At 41.5% G+C, this 15,333-nt stretch overlaps 1 protein-coding gene across 1 annotated transcript in view; it reads left to right on the forward strand.

The window, feature by feature from the left end:
- The first annotated feature begins 767 nt into the window (after positions 1-767).
- Positions 768-15,333, forward strand: part of RNF11 (ring finger protein 11) — a 32,567-nt gene continuing 18,001 nt past the window's right edge. Inside the window, exon 1 of the mRNA XM_077277542.1 lies at positions 768-1,226. Coding sequence (XP_077133657.1) covers positions 1,104-1,226 — 123 coding nt within the window. The 5' untranslated portion in view covers positions 768-1,103. The remainder of the gene's footprint in view (positions 1,227-15,333) is intronic.

A 15,333-nucleotide genomic window follows, 5' to 3' on the forward strand; every position in this document is an offset into this window, starting at 1 on the left:
TGGCACCCGGGTGTGAAAGAGAGGAGACTGCTCCAGGTCCCGGGAATAAAAAATAGTTATACTCACCTTCTGGCGGCCCCCGGATCCTGCCCAGGCCTTGCACAATGACCTGTGATGACGTAGCGGTCTCGCGTGATGCACATCTGAGGTCATTGTCGCAAGGCGTCGCTGAGAACGGGAGTTGTCGAAGATTTTTATTTTTTCATTATTTTTAACATTCTATCTTTTTTACTATTGATGCTACATAGGCAGCATCAATAGTAAAAAGTTGGTCACACTTGTCAAACACTATGTTTAGCGAGTGTGACCAACCTGTCAGTCAGTTTTCCAAGCGATGCTACAGATCTCTTGTAAACCGCTAGTGTTTAGCGGGAAAACGCATGCGATATATCCGCGGCAGGGAGTTGTGGAATTGCCACGGAAATTTCCACGGCAATTCTGAACGTGTGCACTTAGCCTAATGCTTGCAGTCTGGGGCACTGAAGGGTTAACACTAGGAAGCCCTTTTTCTTCTTTTCCCATCCACCCTGTCCTGTGCTTGTCTGCACCATCTCTCCAGGACTCACATGCTCACAACCTCCACCTCTCTCCTCCCACAGTCACACTCCAGTAAGCTGCAGGCACCAGCCACACTGCAGAGCCGGCTCCTTCCATTCACAGCAGGGAGCCGGCTCTTTGTAGTGGATAATCCTGGCTGATAACAGTGAACAATAGACAGCCCGGCAGAGGCCTGTGCACACACCTCAGGCACGGTCAGCCCAGCCGGCAGCGAAAGGGTGTACTGCGCCACGTGACCCGTCCTCCTCCCAGACACAAACACTGGGGCGTGGCCAGCTCCCGGCTGGCGGTGACGTCACGCCGTGTCTGTGAGGAGCAGCGCTGGGACTCGGATCAGTAATGGCGGCCGGGATCTCAGCGGAGGAGCGCAGCGGAGACAGAGGCTGACCGGCCCGGGAGACCGACACTGCGGCCGGTGCAGGAAACCGTCCTGACAGACCCCGAGGCCACACCAGCCTGCTGCTAGGAGCCCCTACAAGGCCCAGGTATCCGCACCCAAGGCCCCGCGTAACCTGTGCGGAGACGGTCCCTCCCTGCTCCGCGACATGGGGAACTGCCTGAAGTCACCGACATCGGATGATATCTCCCTCCTGCACGAATCGCAGTCTGATCGGGCGAGCTACGGGGACGGCACCGACGGCGACCAGGAGCCGCCGCCCCCATACCAGGTACGGAACAATGGCCGGGCCCGGGGGCGAGCGCGGGGCGGCGGCGTGTGCACGTGTGAGGTGCCGGTATATACTGTATATACTGTATAGTGTGTGTATATAACGTATAGTGTGTGTATATAACGTATACTGCGTGTGTATATAACGTATACTGCGTGTGTATATAACGTATACTGCGTGTGTATATAATGTATAGTGTGTATGTATATAATGTATAGTGTGTGTGTATATAATGTATAGTGTGTGTATATAATGTATAGTGTGTGTGTATATAATGTATAGTGTGTGTGTATATAATGTATAGTGTGTGTGTATATAATGTATAGTGTGTGTGTATATAATGTATAGTGTGTGTATATAATGTATAGTGTGTGTATATAATGTATAGTGTGTGTATATAATGTATAGTGTGTGTGTATATAATGTATAGTGTGTGTGTATATAATGTATAGTGTGTGTGTATATAATGTATAGTGTGTGTGTATATAATGTATAGTGTGTGTGTATATAATGTATAGTGTGTGTATATAATGTATAGTGTGTGTATATAATGTATAGTGTGTGTGTATATAATGTATAGTGTGTGTGTATATAATGTATAGTGTGTGTGTATATAATGTATAGTGTGTGTGTATATAATGTATAGTGTGTGTGTATATAATGTATAGTGTGTGTATATAATGTATAGTGTGTGTGTATATAATGTATAGTGTGTGTGTATATAATGTATAGTGTGTGTGTATATAATGTATAGTGTGTGTGTATATAATGTATAGTGTGTGTGTATATAATGTATAGTGTGTGTGTATATAATGTATAGTGTGTGTGTGTATAATGTATAGTGTGTGTGTGTATAATGTATAGTGTGTGTGTATATAATGTATAGTGTGTATGTATATAATGTATAGTGTGTATGTATATAATGTATAGTGTGTGTATATAATGTATAGTGTGTGTGTGTATATAATGTATAGTGTATGTATATAATGTATAGTGTGTATGTATATAATGTATAGTGTGTATGTATATAATGTATAGTGTGTGTGTATATAATGTATAGTGTGTATATAATGTATAGTGTGTATATAATGTATAGTGTGTATATAATGTATAGTGCGTATATAATGTATAGTGCGTGTATAATGTATAGTGTGCGTGTATAATGTATAGTGTGCGTGTATAATGTATAGTGTGTATATAATGTATAGTGCGTGTATATAATGTATAGTGCGTGTATATAATGTATAGTGCGTGTATATAATGTATAGTGTGTGTATATAATGTATAGTGTGTGTATATAATGTATAGTGTGTGTGTGTATATATAATGTATAGTGTGTGTATATAATGTATAGTGTGTATATAATGAATAGTGCGTGTATATAATGTATAGTGTGTGTATGTATATAATGTATAGTGTGTATATAATGTATAGTGTGTATATAATGTATAGTGTGTGTATATAATGTATAGTGTGTGTATATAATGTATAGTGTGTGTGTGTGTATATAATGTATAGTGTGTGTATATAATGTATAGTGTGTGTGTGTATATAATGTACAGTGCGTGTATATAATGTATAGTGTGCGTATATAATGTATAGTGTGCGTGTATAATGTATAGTGTGCGTGTATAATGTATAGTGTGCGTGTATAATGTATAGTGTGCGTGTATAATGTATAGTGTGCGTGTATAATGTATAGTGTGCGTGTATAATGTATAGTGTGTATATAATGTATAGTGTGTGTATATAATGTATAGTGTGTGTATATAATGTATAGTGTGTGTATATAATGTATAGTGTGTGTATAATGTATAGTGTGTGTATATAATGTATAGTGTGTGTGTGTATATATAATGTATAGTGTGTGTATATAATGTATAGTGTATATAATGAATAGTGCGTGTATATAATGTATAGTGTGTGTATATAATGTATAGTGTGCGTGTATAATGTATAGTGTGCGTGTATAATGTATAGTGTGTATATAATGTATAGTGTGTGTGTATAATGTATAGTGTGCGTGTATAATGTATAGTGTGTGTGTATATAATGTATAGTGTGTGTGTGCGTGTATAATGTATAGTGTGTGTATATAATGTATAGTGTGCGTATATAATGTATAGTGTGCGTATATAATGTATAGTGTGCGTATATAATGTATAGTGTGCGTGTATAATGTATAGTGTGCGTGTATAATGTATAGTGTGCGTATATAATGTATAGTGTGTGTATATAATGTATAGTGTGTATATAATGTATAGTGTGTATATAATGAATAGTGCGTGTATATAATGAATAGTGCGTGTATATAATGTATAGTGTGTATGTATATAATGTATAGTGTGTGTATATAATGTATAGTGTGTGTATATAATGTATAGTGTGTGTATATAATGTATAGTGTGTGTGTATATAATGTATAGTGTGTGTGTATATAATGTACAGTGCGTGTATATAATGTATAGTGTGTGTGTGTATATAATGTATAGTGTATGTATATAATGTATAGTGTGTATATAATGTATAGTGTGTATATAATGTATAGTGCGTGTATATAATGTATAGTGTGTGTATATAATGTATAGTGTGCGTATATAATGTATAGTGTGCGTGTATAATGTATAGTGTGTATATAATGTATAGTGTGTGTGTATAATGTATAGTGTGTGCGTGCGTGTATAATGTATAGTGTGTGTATATAATGTATAGTGTGCGTATATAATGTATAGTGTGCGTATATAATGTATAGTGTGCGTGTATAATGTATAGTGTGCGTGTATAATGTATAGTGTGCGTGTATAATGTATAGTGTGTGTATATAATGTATAGTGTGTATATAATGTATAGTGTATATAATGTATAGTGTATATAATGTATAGTGTGTGTGTGTGTATAATGTATAGTGTGCGTATATAATGTATAGTGTGCGTGTATAGTGTGCGTGTATATAATGTATAGTGTGTGTGTATATAATGTATAGTGTGTGTGTATATAATGTATAGTGTGTATGGGGGAGCGAGGGGCTACGTGTGAGGTGCCGGTATATAATGTATAGTGTGTGTATATAATGTATAGTGTGTGTGTGTGTGTGTGTGTGTATATAATGTATAGTGTGTGTGTGTGTGTGTGTGTATATAATGTATAGTGTGTGTGTATATAATGTATAGTGTGTGTGTATATAATGTATAGTGTGTGTGTATATAATGTATAGTGTGTGTGTATAAAATGTATAGCGTGTGTGTATATAATGTATAGTGCGTGTGTGTATATAATGTATAGTGCGTGTGTGTATATAATGTATAGTGCGTGTGTGTATATAATGTATAGTGCGTGTGTGTATATAATGTATAGTGCGTGTGTGTATATAATGTATAGTGCGTGTGTGTATATAATGTATAGTGCGTGCGTGTGTGTATATAATGTATAGTGCGTGTGTGTATATAATGTATAGTGTGTGTGTGTATATAATGTATAGTGTGTGTGTGTATATAATGTATAGTGCGTGTGTGTATATAATGTATAGTGCGTGTGTGTATATAATGTATAGTGTGTGTGTGTATATAATGTATAGTGTGTGTGTGTATATAATGTATAGTGTGCATACAAGTGTGTGTGACCATGGGGCTGCATGTGCACGTGTGAAGTGTGTGTAATCTACAGTGTGTGTGTATATGTGTGTAATGGGGATGACATGGCTCCATGTGTACGTGTGAGTTGTGTGTAATGTATGTATAGTCTGTATACAAGTGTCTATATACAATAATATATGTATTACACATTATGGCGAGTCTTAATGTATAGTCTATACAAGCGTGTAATATAGAATTGTATGTGTATAGAGCTCAATTTGTGTATGTATGTTATGTATGGTCTGTATATATGTGTGTACACATGGATGTATATACTATGCACGTATGCTTACGTATGTACATTCACACATCACACTTGTTATACAGAAAGTGTGTGTACACTCACACACTCGCACTACATGTATACAGGCATTTTTTAGTGTGTAAGCGTGTGTGTGTATGTATATATATATATATATATATATCTCATTTTAACGTCATCCCTTCTGTATGGAATGAGCAGAAGTCCCTGCACTTATTCCCAGCTGCTGTTAGTGAGTTTATTAAAGGGAGCCTGTTACTAGGTTTTCACACTATACTCTGGCCCCCAACTTTATCAACACTATTTTACAGCAGTCTAGCTCCCAACCCCCTCTGCATGGCACAAAAATTCCAGCCCATCTAGCCCACCCACCCCCCATACAGTGCAGTCCAGTGGGGGTTGCTGGTCTTGCTCACCACTTCCCCCCACAATCACTGTCCTGCTTCATGTGAATGACTTGTCCCACCTCATCCGCACAGCCCCTCTAATCTCACTTTTGCTCAGGCGTACTTCACTCTGCCCTGTAAGGCAGTGCAATGTACTGTCATTCGCCGGCTTTACTTCCGGGTCGCCTGCGCTGTTTTGTCCTCTCCTAGCGTAAATTCTTATTACAGTACTTTTGTGCTACCCTCAGCACTTCGTAGTATGCCTGTGTAGGATTGTGGGTGCTGTGTGGCAGGCGTAGGATGTGTTCTCTACATGAAGGACGGTGACTGCAGGGAGAGGAGTTGTCAAACGACCAGCGATGCCTACTGGCCTGTGCCATGTGGGAGAATTATAAAAGGTGATTACAAAGGAAGCTGCCAGCAGCGGATCTTGATGATTTACCCAATGGCATTCAGCGCGGCAGAGCCTTCCTTAGAGTATGTGCACACAGCATATCTCCGGCTATTGAACGCAGGTGATTCCGCATGTGTTCACTGAACTGTGATGAATCACCGCGTCCAATACATTGTACAGGTGAAATTTCTCTTGCAAAGGCTTGTGTCTCCGCTAGATAAATAGACATGCTGCAGTCTGGAAAGACACGCCGCATGTCCGTCTCTATGGGTGAGCCGCAGGCGTCTGTGATTGCATAGTGGGCATGGGATTTCTTGAAATCTCATCCACTATGCTGTAACTTCTGGTCACTGCACAAGTACGCAGTGTCCAACCTGCAGCAATTAATGACTGTGGGCACCTACCGTCAGGCGCCATTACCGTAATAACCTCACTGATGGCTCCCTGAGAATACAGCACCCCCTGCATGATGGCTTGTATAACTATGACCAGTAAGGCCCAGACTCTGTGTGCACTAGTTCTTCACCATACGCATTTCTACAATTTGTGGGACTAATTTAACCCCTTTCTGCCGGGGCTAATTTTTGTTTTTGCGCCTTTTTCTTGTCCACTTCTTCCAAGAATCATGACTTTTTATTTTATTTTATTTTTTCCTCTACCATAGACACATGAGGTTTTTTTTTTTCGCATGCAAGTCATAGTTTTGTTGGACATAATTAATTTTATATTTTTAAAAGCAGGAAAAAAATTAAATGGTAGTAAAAATTGCTCTAGTATTTTTTTTTTTATATTGTGTTCATTGTGCTTAAAAACGACTTACTAACATTATTCTGCAGCAAAATCACTTAAGAAAAAAAATACATAGCTCAGATTACTGAAAGTGTCGTTTTAAGGTCTTAAAGGGGCGTTCTAGGAGAAAGTGTCTAACAGCAGGAAACGTATTAAAAATATATATGTATGTATATATGTATGTATATATGTATGTATATATGTATGTATATATGTATGTATATATGTATGTATATATGTATGTGTATGTGTATATATATATATATATGTGTATATATATGTATATATGTGTGTATATATATGTATATGTATATATATATGTGTATATATATATGTGTATATGTGTATGTATGTATGTGTATATGTATGTGTGTATATATATATATATATATATATATATATATATATATATATATATATATATATATATATATATATATATAATACATATATACACACAATACTCACCAACAGGTGCAACCTTCACTGTTCTGTCAGAGAAGGGTGCAGATAAGCAGCTTGCCTTAGTGGTCACTTTTGAGTCTAGTGATTGGCTGCTGCAGTCACATGGATTTGTGCAACACTTTTTTTTTTGTGAAGAAAAGTAACCAAAGACCGGTAGAGACCACTGGAGTGAAGTGTGATATTTTTTTTTTTTTTAAAGGGGTTGTCTGGGCATCTAATATCGATAGTTCTTTCGATCTTAAAGGGATTGTCTGGGCATCTAATATCGATAGTTCTTCAATCTCAGGATAGGCTGCTGGGTGTTGGATCACCATCAATCATCTCTGGCTGATTTATCAGGACAGCACAGTTCCGTTCAATGCTGAGAAGCGCAGATCCTGTCCTATAGATACATTATTAGACCATGTTCAGTATTTATAAGTAAGCCAAATCCTGGAGTGGGTGAAAAATACAGAAGTGATGACGTATTTCTTATATACTTTTCCTCTTATTCTTCCACTCCTGGTTGTGGCTTACAAATACTGATGTAAAATACTGACCAAATACTGCACATGTGAACGTGGTCTTATGGGGATAACTAGTGCCTAATGATCTAGCACTGCTGATATCAGAAGAAAGCAAGCAAGAAGTGAATGTGTCCAGCCTGTGTGATCCTTGTGTTCTTCAGGGTCCATAGTCCTCGTAGGGACTTTCCTATTGTAAATATGGTTGTCAGCTTTACCTGATGGAACAACCTCCTTCCTCTATGCCGATGATGCTGGTAGTTTACGTCAGGAGACTACTGGCCTAAAAGAAAATACAAGAAACTGTGTCCTTGAGTCACAAGAAGTCTTTACATCTATCTAACCTTTGCTGCCGAGACTCCCCCCTCGTAAATTTCTGGCTGTGACCCTTGTTCTTCACTGCCATAGAGAGTACTGGTACTTAGTCATTAAACCTGACTGCCCCATTACTGCAGCAATGTCGGGCGTGAGGCTGCGCCGGATGGATCCTGGCAGCTGCAGAACATCGTGATGGATTGGGCCGCACCAGTTGTAGACGTCCTGACTGTATAAGAACACATGATTGCGTAACACGTATGTACAGGCGGTTCGAGCGTTCCTCGGTGGTGCACACACGGGCTCTGCTATTGGGTAACCATGTACAAGGAAAGCTAAGAAGGGGACAATGCTAAGTCCGGGATGCATCCTTCATTTTCAGAATTGGGGGTAGATTTCCCATGATTAGACCCCACTGATCATATATTGACGACATTTTCTAACAATGAGCTGTCACTTTTTTTAAATAGCCCTTTAACTATAACAATCAGGTATCTGCTTTCATTATCACTTTGGAGGAAGATCGCTGCAATCTGATTGGGTCTGACTGGTTCCCCTGTCCTTGTCCTCCACCTCTCCCTGCACCCGCTGTAATTAATCTCCGTTGTGACGTGTGACCAGTCACATCTGTGTGGTTGGCAGCAAGTGTATGAAGATTAATGGCAGTTATGCTATAACCTAAGCGGAGAGGTTGGTGCCCGCTGCTGCCGCCCGCTCACGTTGTCATTGAATGTTCCTTTTATTGTTCCCTGTCTGAATGTGAACGTCCTTTTTGACTGTAAAATCCAGCAAGCCTGCAAATGTATAAAGTAAATACCATACATAACAATGTGCGACTTTCATTCCCCTTCGTGCCCCCAAAAGGCAAACAGCTGCGCACTGTGCTGCGATGAATGGGCCTTCTGCCTCCGGATCAGTCCCCGGGCTCGCTGTGCTAGACGCAGCACTTACTGACGGAAAATGCTCATTTATGTTACTTGTGATAACCCCCGGCCGTTGTATGGCGTCACACTGTTAATGAACATTCCCTCGAAAAACACAAAATAAGTCATTCCTTTAACACTGAATGGTTTCCTTGCTCCGTGCAGTTCTTGGAGGGTGTAATGCCGCCTGATTATTGCCTGTATTATGGCATGTTCTGGACAGCATTTGTGGTCATAGTAGGAAGGAAGAAGCACTATTGATGTGTCTGTGTTCTGCAACTCCTAGCACGGAGGTGGGTGATTGGTGGGAGTTGTGGTTTCAGCTGGAGAGACGTCAGAAGCAGATCACTTATCCGACAGATTTTCTAATAGTTATTAACACAAATGGCAACTCACTTTTGGACTGGTTTCCATCTCTTGGGATCAGAAAACCATTCCCCATCGGCTCCCCTCCAGAAGGAAGGAATCTTCTCTCTGGCTCCACCTATTGATACCCACCTGGTCAAATGTAACCTGCTCTATACTGGCATGTACACCAGTTACGTCTCAAGGCTTCTCCTATGGCCAGTGCTTTATGGGGCAACACTAAAGCCTTTCATTCTTCTAGAGGAGGACTGTAGGCTTTGTTCACACATTGCAGTTTTGCAGTTTATCACTTTAAATCGAGGAACGCATCATGCTTTCTTTCCAAAATGTACTTGCGTCCGTGCCCCAATCCTCGTTGGTTCGCTTCCCTGCTGTTTGACTGTTGCAGATAAACTTCCATTACATTGCTTGCTCCATCCCCTATTAATCGAGTCATTTCCCCCCCAGAACATTAATCTGAAGTTCTGCATTTCCCGGCATGGGATCGGTTGATTAAAGATAATGTGCTCTTTTTCTTTTTTCTCCCTGTGATCTGCAAACACATTAGTCAGAGGAGAAATGACAGTGAGGTCAGCATGCCCTCCCGTGTTTGGGTGCAGGCCGGGGCCTAGCTGTTCCTTGTGAGGAGCTTCCTTTGTTATGCTCGAAATGGTGATCTCACTGTCTACGTCTCCTCCATTCCAGGCAGATGTGAGTTTCCCTTACCACTGGGACCCGGTCACTGACCCCTGATGTTACGTTAAATTGGGAAAAAAAAAGTCATTTGCGGAGCTGACATCACTTGTTAGAATTTTTTTTAATGATTTTTTTTAAAGGTTTTGTTTGATCTGACATAGGTAAGGCAACCGGGTTTACAAGATGTGTATGGGGGCCGTATAGTTTATGGGTCTGGATGCACTGTCGGTCAGCACATTTTCCTTTGTGATTCACAGCCCTCTGTAACAAACAAAGGATTCCAACAAATCCCTCTGGAAGATAAAAGGAGTAGAATTTGGCCTTCATTCTGTTTAGTGTTGTTACTTGGTTTATGTTGAATAATCTGAGACCACTAAAACTGCCCCCTCAAAAACAACAATGTACCCGATACCCTATATTAGACTCATGGAAAAACTACCATGTTTTTCAGTAAGGATGCATTCACATTGGCTAATTATCGTGCTCCCAGGTATACTTGTTTCTCAATAATTTTGAAATAAATAAAAGTTGATCCTCTGACAGTTGAGCAAAGCTCTTGTTCGTCGGGTGAAAGGATCTTGGTTTATTTAAAAGATCGTTCTCGGCAGCACATGTATTAGAGAGTTCAGAGCGCACAAAAAGGGGTTGTTCCTTACATGTACAAGAACTACAGCTGTCCTCACTGTTTGTAGTCTGCAGCATTTTCTGTATTGTCTGAAATAATCTAGTATTGTAGACGCCCTGCAGAGTACATGGGGGGGGGGGGTGATTGATGGGGGTTACATAGGTTGAAAAAACAAACAGGTTCATCAAGTTTTACCTCTTGACAAGATTCATCTTCAACTGTTCACTGACCAACACCCCTCTTGGGGGAAGGGATTATGTACCCCTCTTGCAGACAATACAGTGGGGGGAGGCTCCTGCTGCAGTCAGCTGTTTTTTGCCACACACCAGACAGTGAGGAGGAGAAAGGGCATGACTGATCTTCTGAGACAGAGAAAATGTCTTTATATATTTCTCAGATTTAAATGTGTGAGGCAGAAAAGGAGGATATTTAAGGGAACCTGTCACCCCCCAAAATGGAAGTTGAGCTAAGCCCACCGGCATCAGGGGCTTATCTACAGCATTCTGTAATGCTGTAGATAAGCCCCCGATGTATACTACAAGATTAGAAAAAGGTTAGATTATACTCGCCCAGGGGCGGTCCCGCTGCGGTCCGGTCCGATAGGTGTCGCAGTCTGGGGCCTCCCATCTTCTTACGATGACGTCCTCTTCTTGTCTTCACGCCGCGGCTCCGGCGCAGGCGTACTTTATCTGTCCTGTTGAGGGCAGAGCAAAATACTGCAGTGCGCAGGTGCTGGGCCTCTCTGACCTTACCCGTTGCCTGCGCACTGCAGTACTTTGCTCTGCCCTCAACAGGACAGATAAAGTACGCCTGCGCTGGAGCCGCAGCGTGAAGACAAGAAGAGGACGTCATCCTAAGAAGATGGAAGGCTCCGGACCGCGACGCCCATCGGACCGGACCGCCCGCCCAGGTGAGTATAATCTAACCTCTTTCTCATCTTTCAGGATACATGGGGGGCTTATCTACAGCATTACAGAATGCTGTAGATAAGCCCCTGATGCCGGTGGGCTTAGCTCAACTTCCATTTTGGGGGTGACAGGTTCCCTTTAAAGGAAGAATTGTTTGCATTCCTCTTTTATGCATTTTTTTTTAGCGTTCAGTTTGACCTTATTTTGCTCACATTTCAAACAACAGTGTTGATTCTGTTTCTTCCTTTTGGAATTTAATTTTTTTTTTGTACTTTTTATCAACATTTTCTTGTTTCGTATCATTTTTATGGTAGTTGAACTTTTTGGGGACTTGTCTTTTAGGTCAGTCTATCCTTGTCCTAATATTTCACAGGATCTTTTTTTTTTTTTCTTCCCTAAAATCCACCAGGATTATGTACTGGGGTTTAACTAGGGAATGTGCAGAAATAATCCTCTCGCTAGTTAATCTCACCGACTAAAAACGTTCATATCAAAACACTGAACATCGGAAATGTTTACACTGTAAAATCTTGGTTCTTGGGATCCTTTACTTTTCAGCCGAGCTCTCACCTCCCTTTATCCCTAGGAGAGATTTCCTTGTATTATGACACAGCGCATTACTGTACGTGCCGTATCCACCTTCATCTTCACATCTCGCCGGTCGTAAAGTGCTGCTGCTCAGGTTACCGGCTAGGAAGCGCTGGTTCTGATCCCATTTACCGCAGTCTAGTGAATCCATAAATCAGTATCTGAATGATTTCTGTGTACTTACCGGGCGGTGGGAATAATTGGATTTTGGGTTCATGAACAGGGCTGTCCTTCTTCATCAGCTGCTCCATGTTAGTCACTCTGAGTCAGGGGATCGTTATGCACTGAATGTCTACGTCTGCAAACCTCTTATACTTAATTAACGGGGAGCTAATAGGTAGTTAATTAGTAGTTGGTGTCATATACTTTTCTTTCTTAATATCACAATCCTATCAATTAAAGTGAACCTGGTAACTCCTACTTTATGCCCATTGATTGGTCACCATGTGTCAGATGCTGGCTGTATTATTCTAGCTGTATATGCTTAACCCTGAAATGCTGCGGTGTTTCAGAGAAAACCAGTTTAATAGCTGCCATGGACCGAGCCATGTTTTGGACTAGTCAGACAGGTGGGTCGCCGCAGTGTGTGTAGAGGGAGAGACCTGTCACTCAAGGGCAGTAGGCGGGGAGAAGCTGCCGGGGATCCGCCTGTCCAACTAGTCAACCTCCCGGCTCAGTCCCATATGCAGACTTGGTTCCGGCAAGTGACCTATGCTGCCCCCATACGCATTCGACAGACTGGTTGTCCAACTGATATGTAGGCAGACCTCTCAACATTTCCTGATCTCTGGGAGAGAAGGATCAAGGCATTCAAACGTTAGCACCCGATCATTGTTTCCAGGGGAGCTAAACCTCTACCAATGGTGTCCATCACCTTAGGGTTAAATGCATGACCAAGCACTCATATCAATGAAGGCAATCTGCCGAAAATTCGGTAGACAGTCCTCTCATGCTGGTTGTCGGCATATCTCCCATGAAAGCAAAAGATTGGGCATGTTGAAATAGAACATGCTTCATCCTTCTTTCACTTGACATCTGCCACTCGGGAAGAGTCTGGACACCATACAGTTGTTCTTTGTTCCATAGGCATCTTTACAAAGGTGAAGTGCAGACCCCATATTAAAGGGGTTTTACAGGCTAGATTACATTTTTGGCAAGCGGTGTAGTTTGCCGTATCCTAAGCCTTTGTTTGCCAAGCAGTTGGTCACTTGAAACCAAGTATGTGATTTTATTGAGAGAAGCAGTATCTAGTTGGTTTGAATCAGCAAGCAGAGCTAAATCCTAAGGCTATGTGCACACGTTGCGGATTTCCTGCAGAACCGCAGTGGTTTTTTCCGCACAGAATCGCTGCAGATCTACAAGTGATTTACAGTACAATGTAAATCAGTGGGGAAAAAAATGCTGTGCTAATGGTGCGGAAAAATCCGCACCAAAAACACTGCAGATTAAAAAAAAAAAAAAAAAAAAAAAAGGACCATGTCAATTCTTTTTGCTGATCTGCAGCGTTTCTGCACCCATTGACTTCCATTGATTCAATCAAATCCTGCAGCAAGACCGCAGGATCTGCGGTTTTGCTGTGGAGTTAGGTGCGAGAAATGCTGCAGATCGGGAGGGGAAGAGTGTGTGCGGAGAAGATGTGCGTGTCTTTGTGTGTCTCTGCGGGGGTCTGCGGAGCTGTGCGGGGATCGCGGGGCTGTGTCTGTGTGGGGATTGTGGGGGTATGTGGCTGTGTGTGTGTGGCTGTGTGTGCGGGTCTGTATGTATTCAGGCATCATCCGATCTAGTCCCATCCGGCTATGCCTGCTACAATGACAACTAGCCGGATGATGGGACAGTATAGTCGCATCATCAGGCTACTGTGTTCAAGTGTAAAAAAAAAACAAAAAAAACACATACACACATGTACAGTACATACATATATACATGCAACATAGAGTACATATTCACCAATCACCTAGTCCCCGAAGCCCTCGATTCTCCTGTAATAAATATAAAAATAATAATCCGAAAGTATACTCCCTGATCCGCAGTAATCCATGTAATAACGAGTGTCCCATGACGATCTCCCGTGGATAGCCATCACATCAGCAGATGCGACCGCTCTCCAGGGGCACCAGTGATACCATGACGAAAGGTATCCTTCCGCACTGTATCTCTCCGCCGCTGTGAGTACAGTATAGTTCATACCGTCACTTGCAGCACAGCTGTGTGGGAAAATTCTTACGCAGCAGTGCTGTAAAGTGAGAGGCCATTGAACCCTCAGTGATAACACTGCAGGAGCCATGGTCTCTTTTTAGTGCTCTGAGATTTCGTTTTCTTCGCCACAGCTGAATGATTTACAGCTACTAGACAGCATAAGTACATGTGGGGGTTGCCTGGTTGTTAGGGAATCCCCACATGTACTTATGCTGGCTAACATATGTAAATCATTCAGCTGCGGCGCTAAAAACTAAAACTCTGAGCACTAAAAAAATACTCGGAGGACACCCGAGCGTGCTCGGGAAATCTCCAATAACGAATATATTCGCTCATCACTAATACCCATTGAGCTTCCCAGGCTACGAATATCGGCCCCCAGTCGCTGGCTTTCCCACTCTGGACTCGAAAATTGCGCTGGAGCACATGCAATTTTTTCTTTCCAAATTAAACATATTGCTTTTAAGGCCGGGGTCACACTTGTGAGAAGCTCGCACCCCAGTACCCGGCACTGCTGCAGGCACTCGGACCTGAGCGTTCAGCTACATAGAAATACATGCAGCCGCACACTCTGGTCCCGAGTGCTGGCGGCAGTGCCGGGTACTGAGGTGCGAGACTCGTGCGAGTTTCTCGCAAGTGTGACCCTGGTCTAACACAGATTTTGTGTGTTAACTCTCTGTACCATTTTATTACCGTATGTTAATTACTAAACATTGGACTTGGTATTTATCTTTCTATTATCTATCTGTGTAAACAGTATTTTTCAATGGAGTATGTAAATGAAGAGGTTGGATAAGATATGACATCACAATTTTATTTGATTTTTTTTTTTTTTCAAGTATGTTAGCTTTATTTAGGTTACAAAAACGCTGACAAATCTGCATTAAAAAAAAATGCAGCAAATCCGCACCTGCTTTTTCTGGCAAGAGAGGGAAGAATCTGCACTGAAAATTCCACAGGCAAATCTGCAATGTGTGCACATACCCCAACAGTTAGCACATTACACACTTTTAGAATTCGGCGAGTAAGGGTACTGTCACGCTCTGCAACTTTCCAACGATCACAACCAGCGATACGACC

The sequence above is a fragment of the Ranitomeya variabilis genome, chromosome 8, assembly GCF_051348905.1.
Source record: "Ranitomeya variabilis isolate aRanVar5 chromosome 8, aRanVar5.hap1, whole genome shotgun sequence".
Lineage (NCBI taxonomy): Eukaryota > Metazoa > Chordata > Amphibia > Anura > Dendrobatidae > Ranitomeya > Ranitomeya variabilis.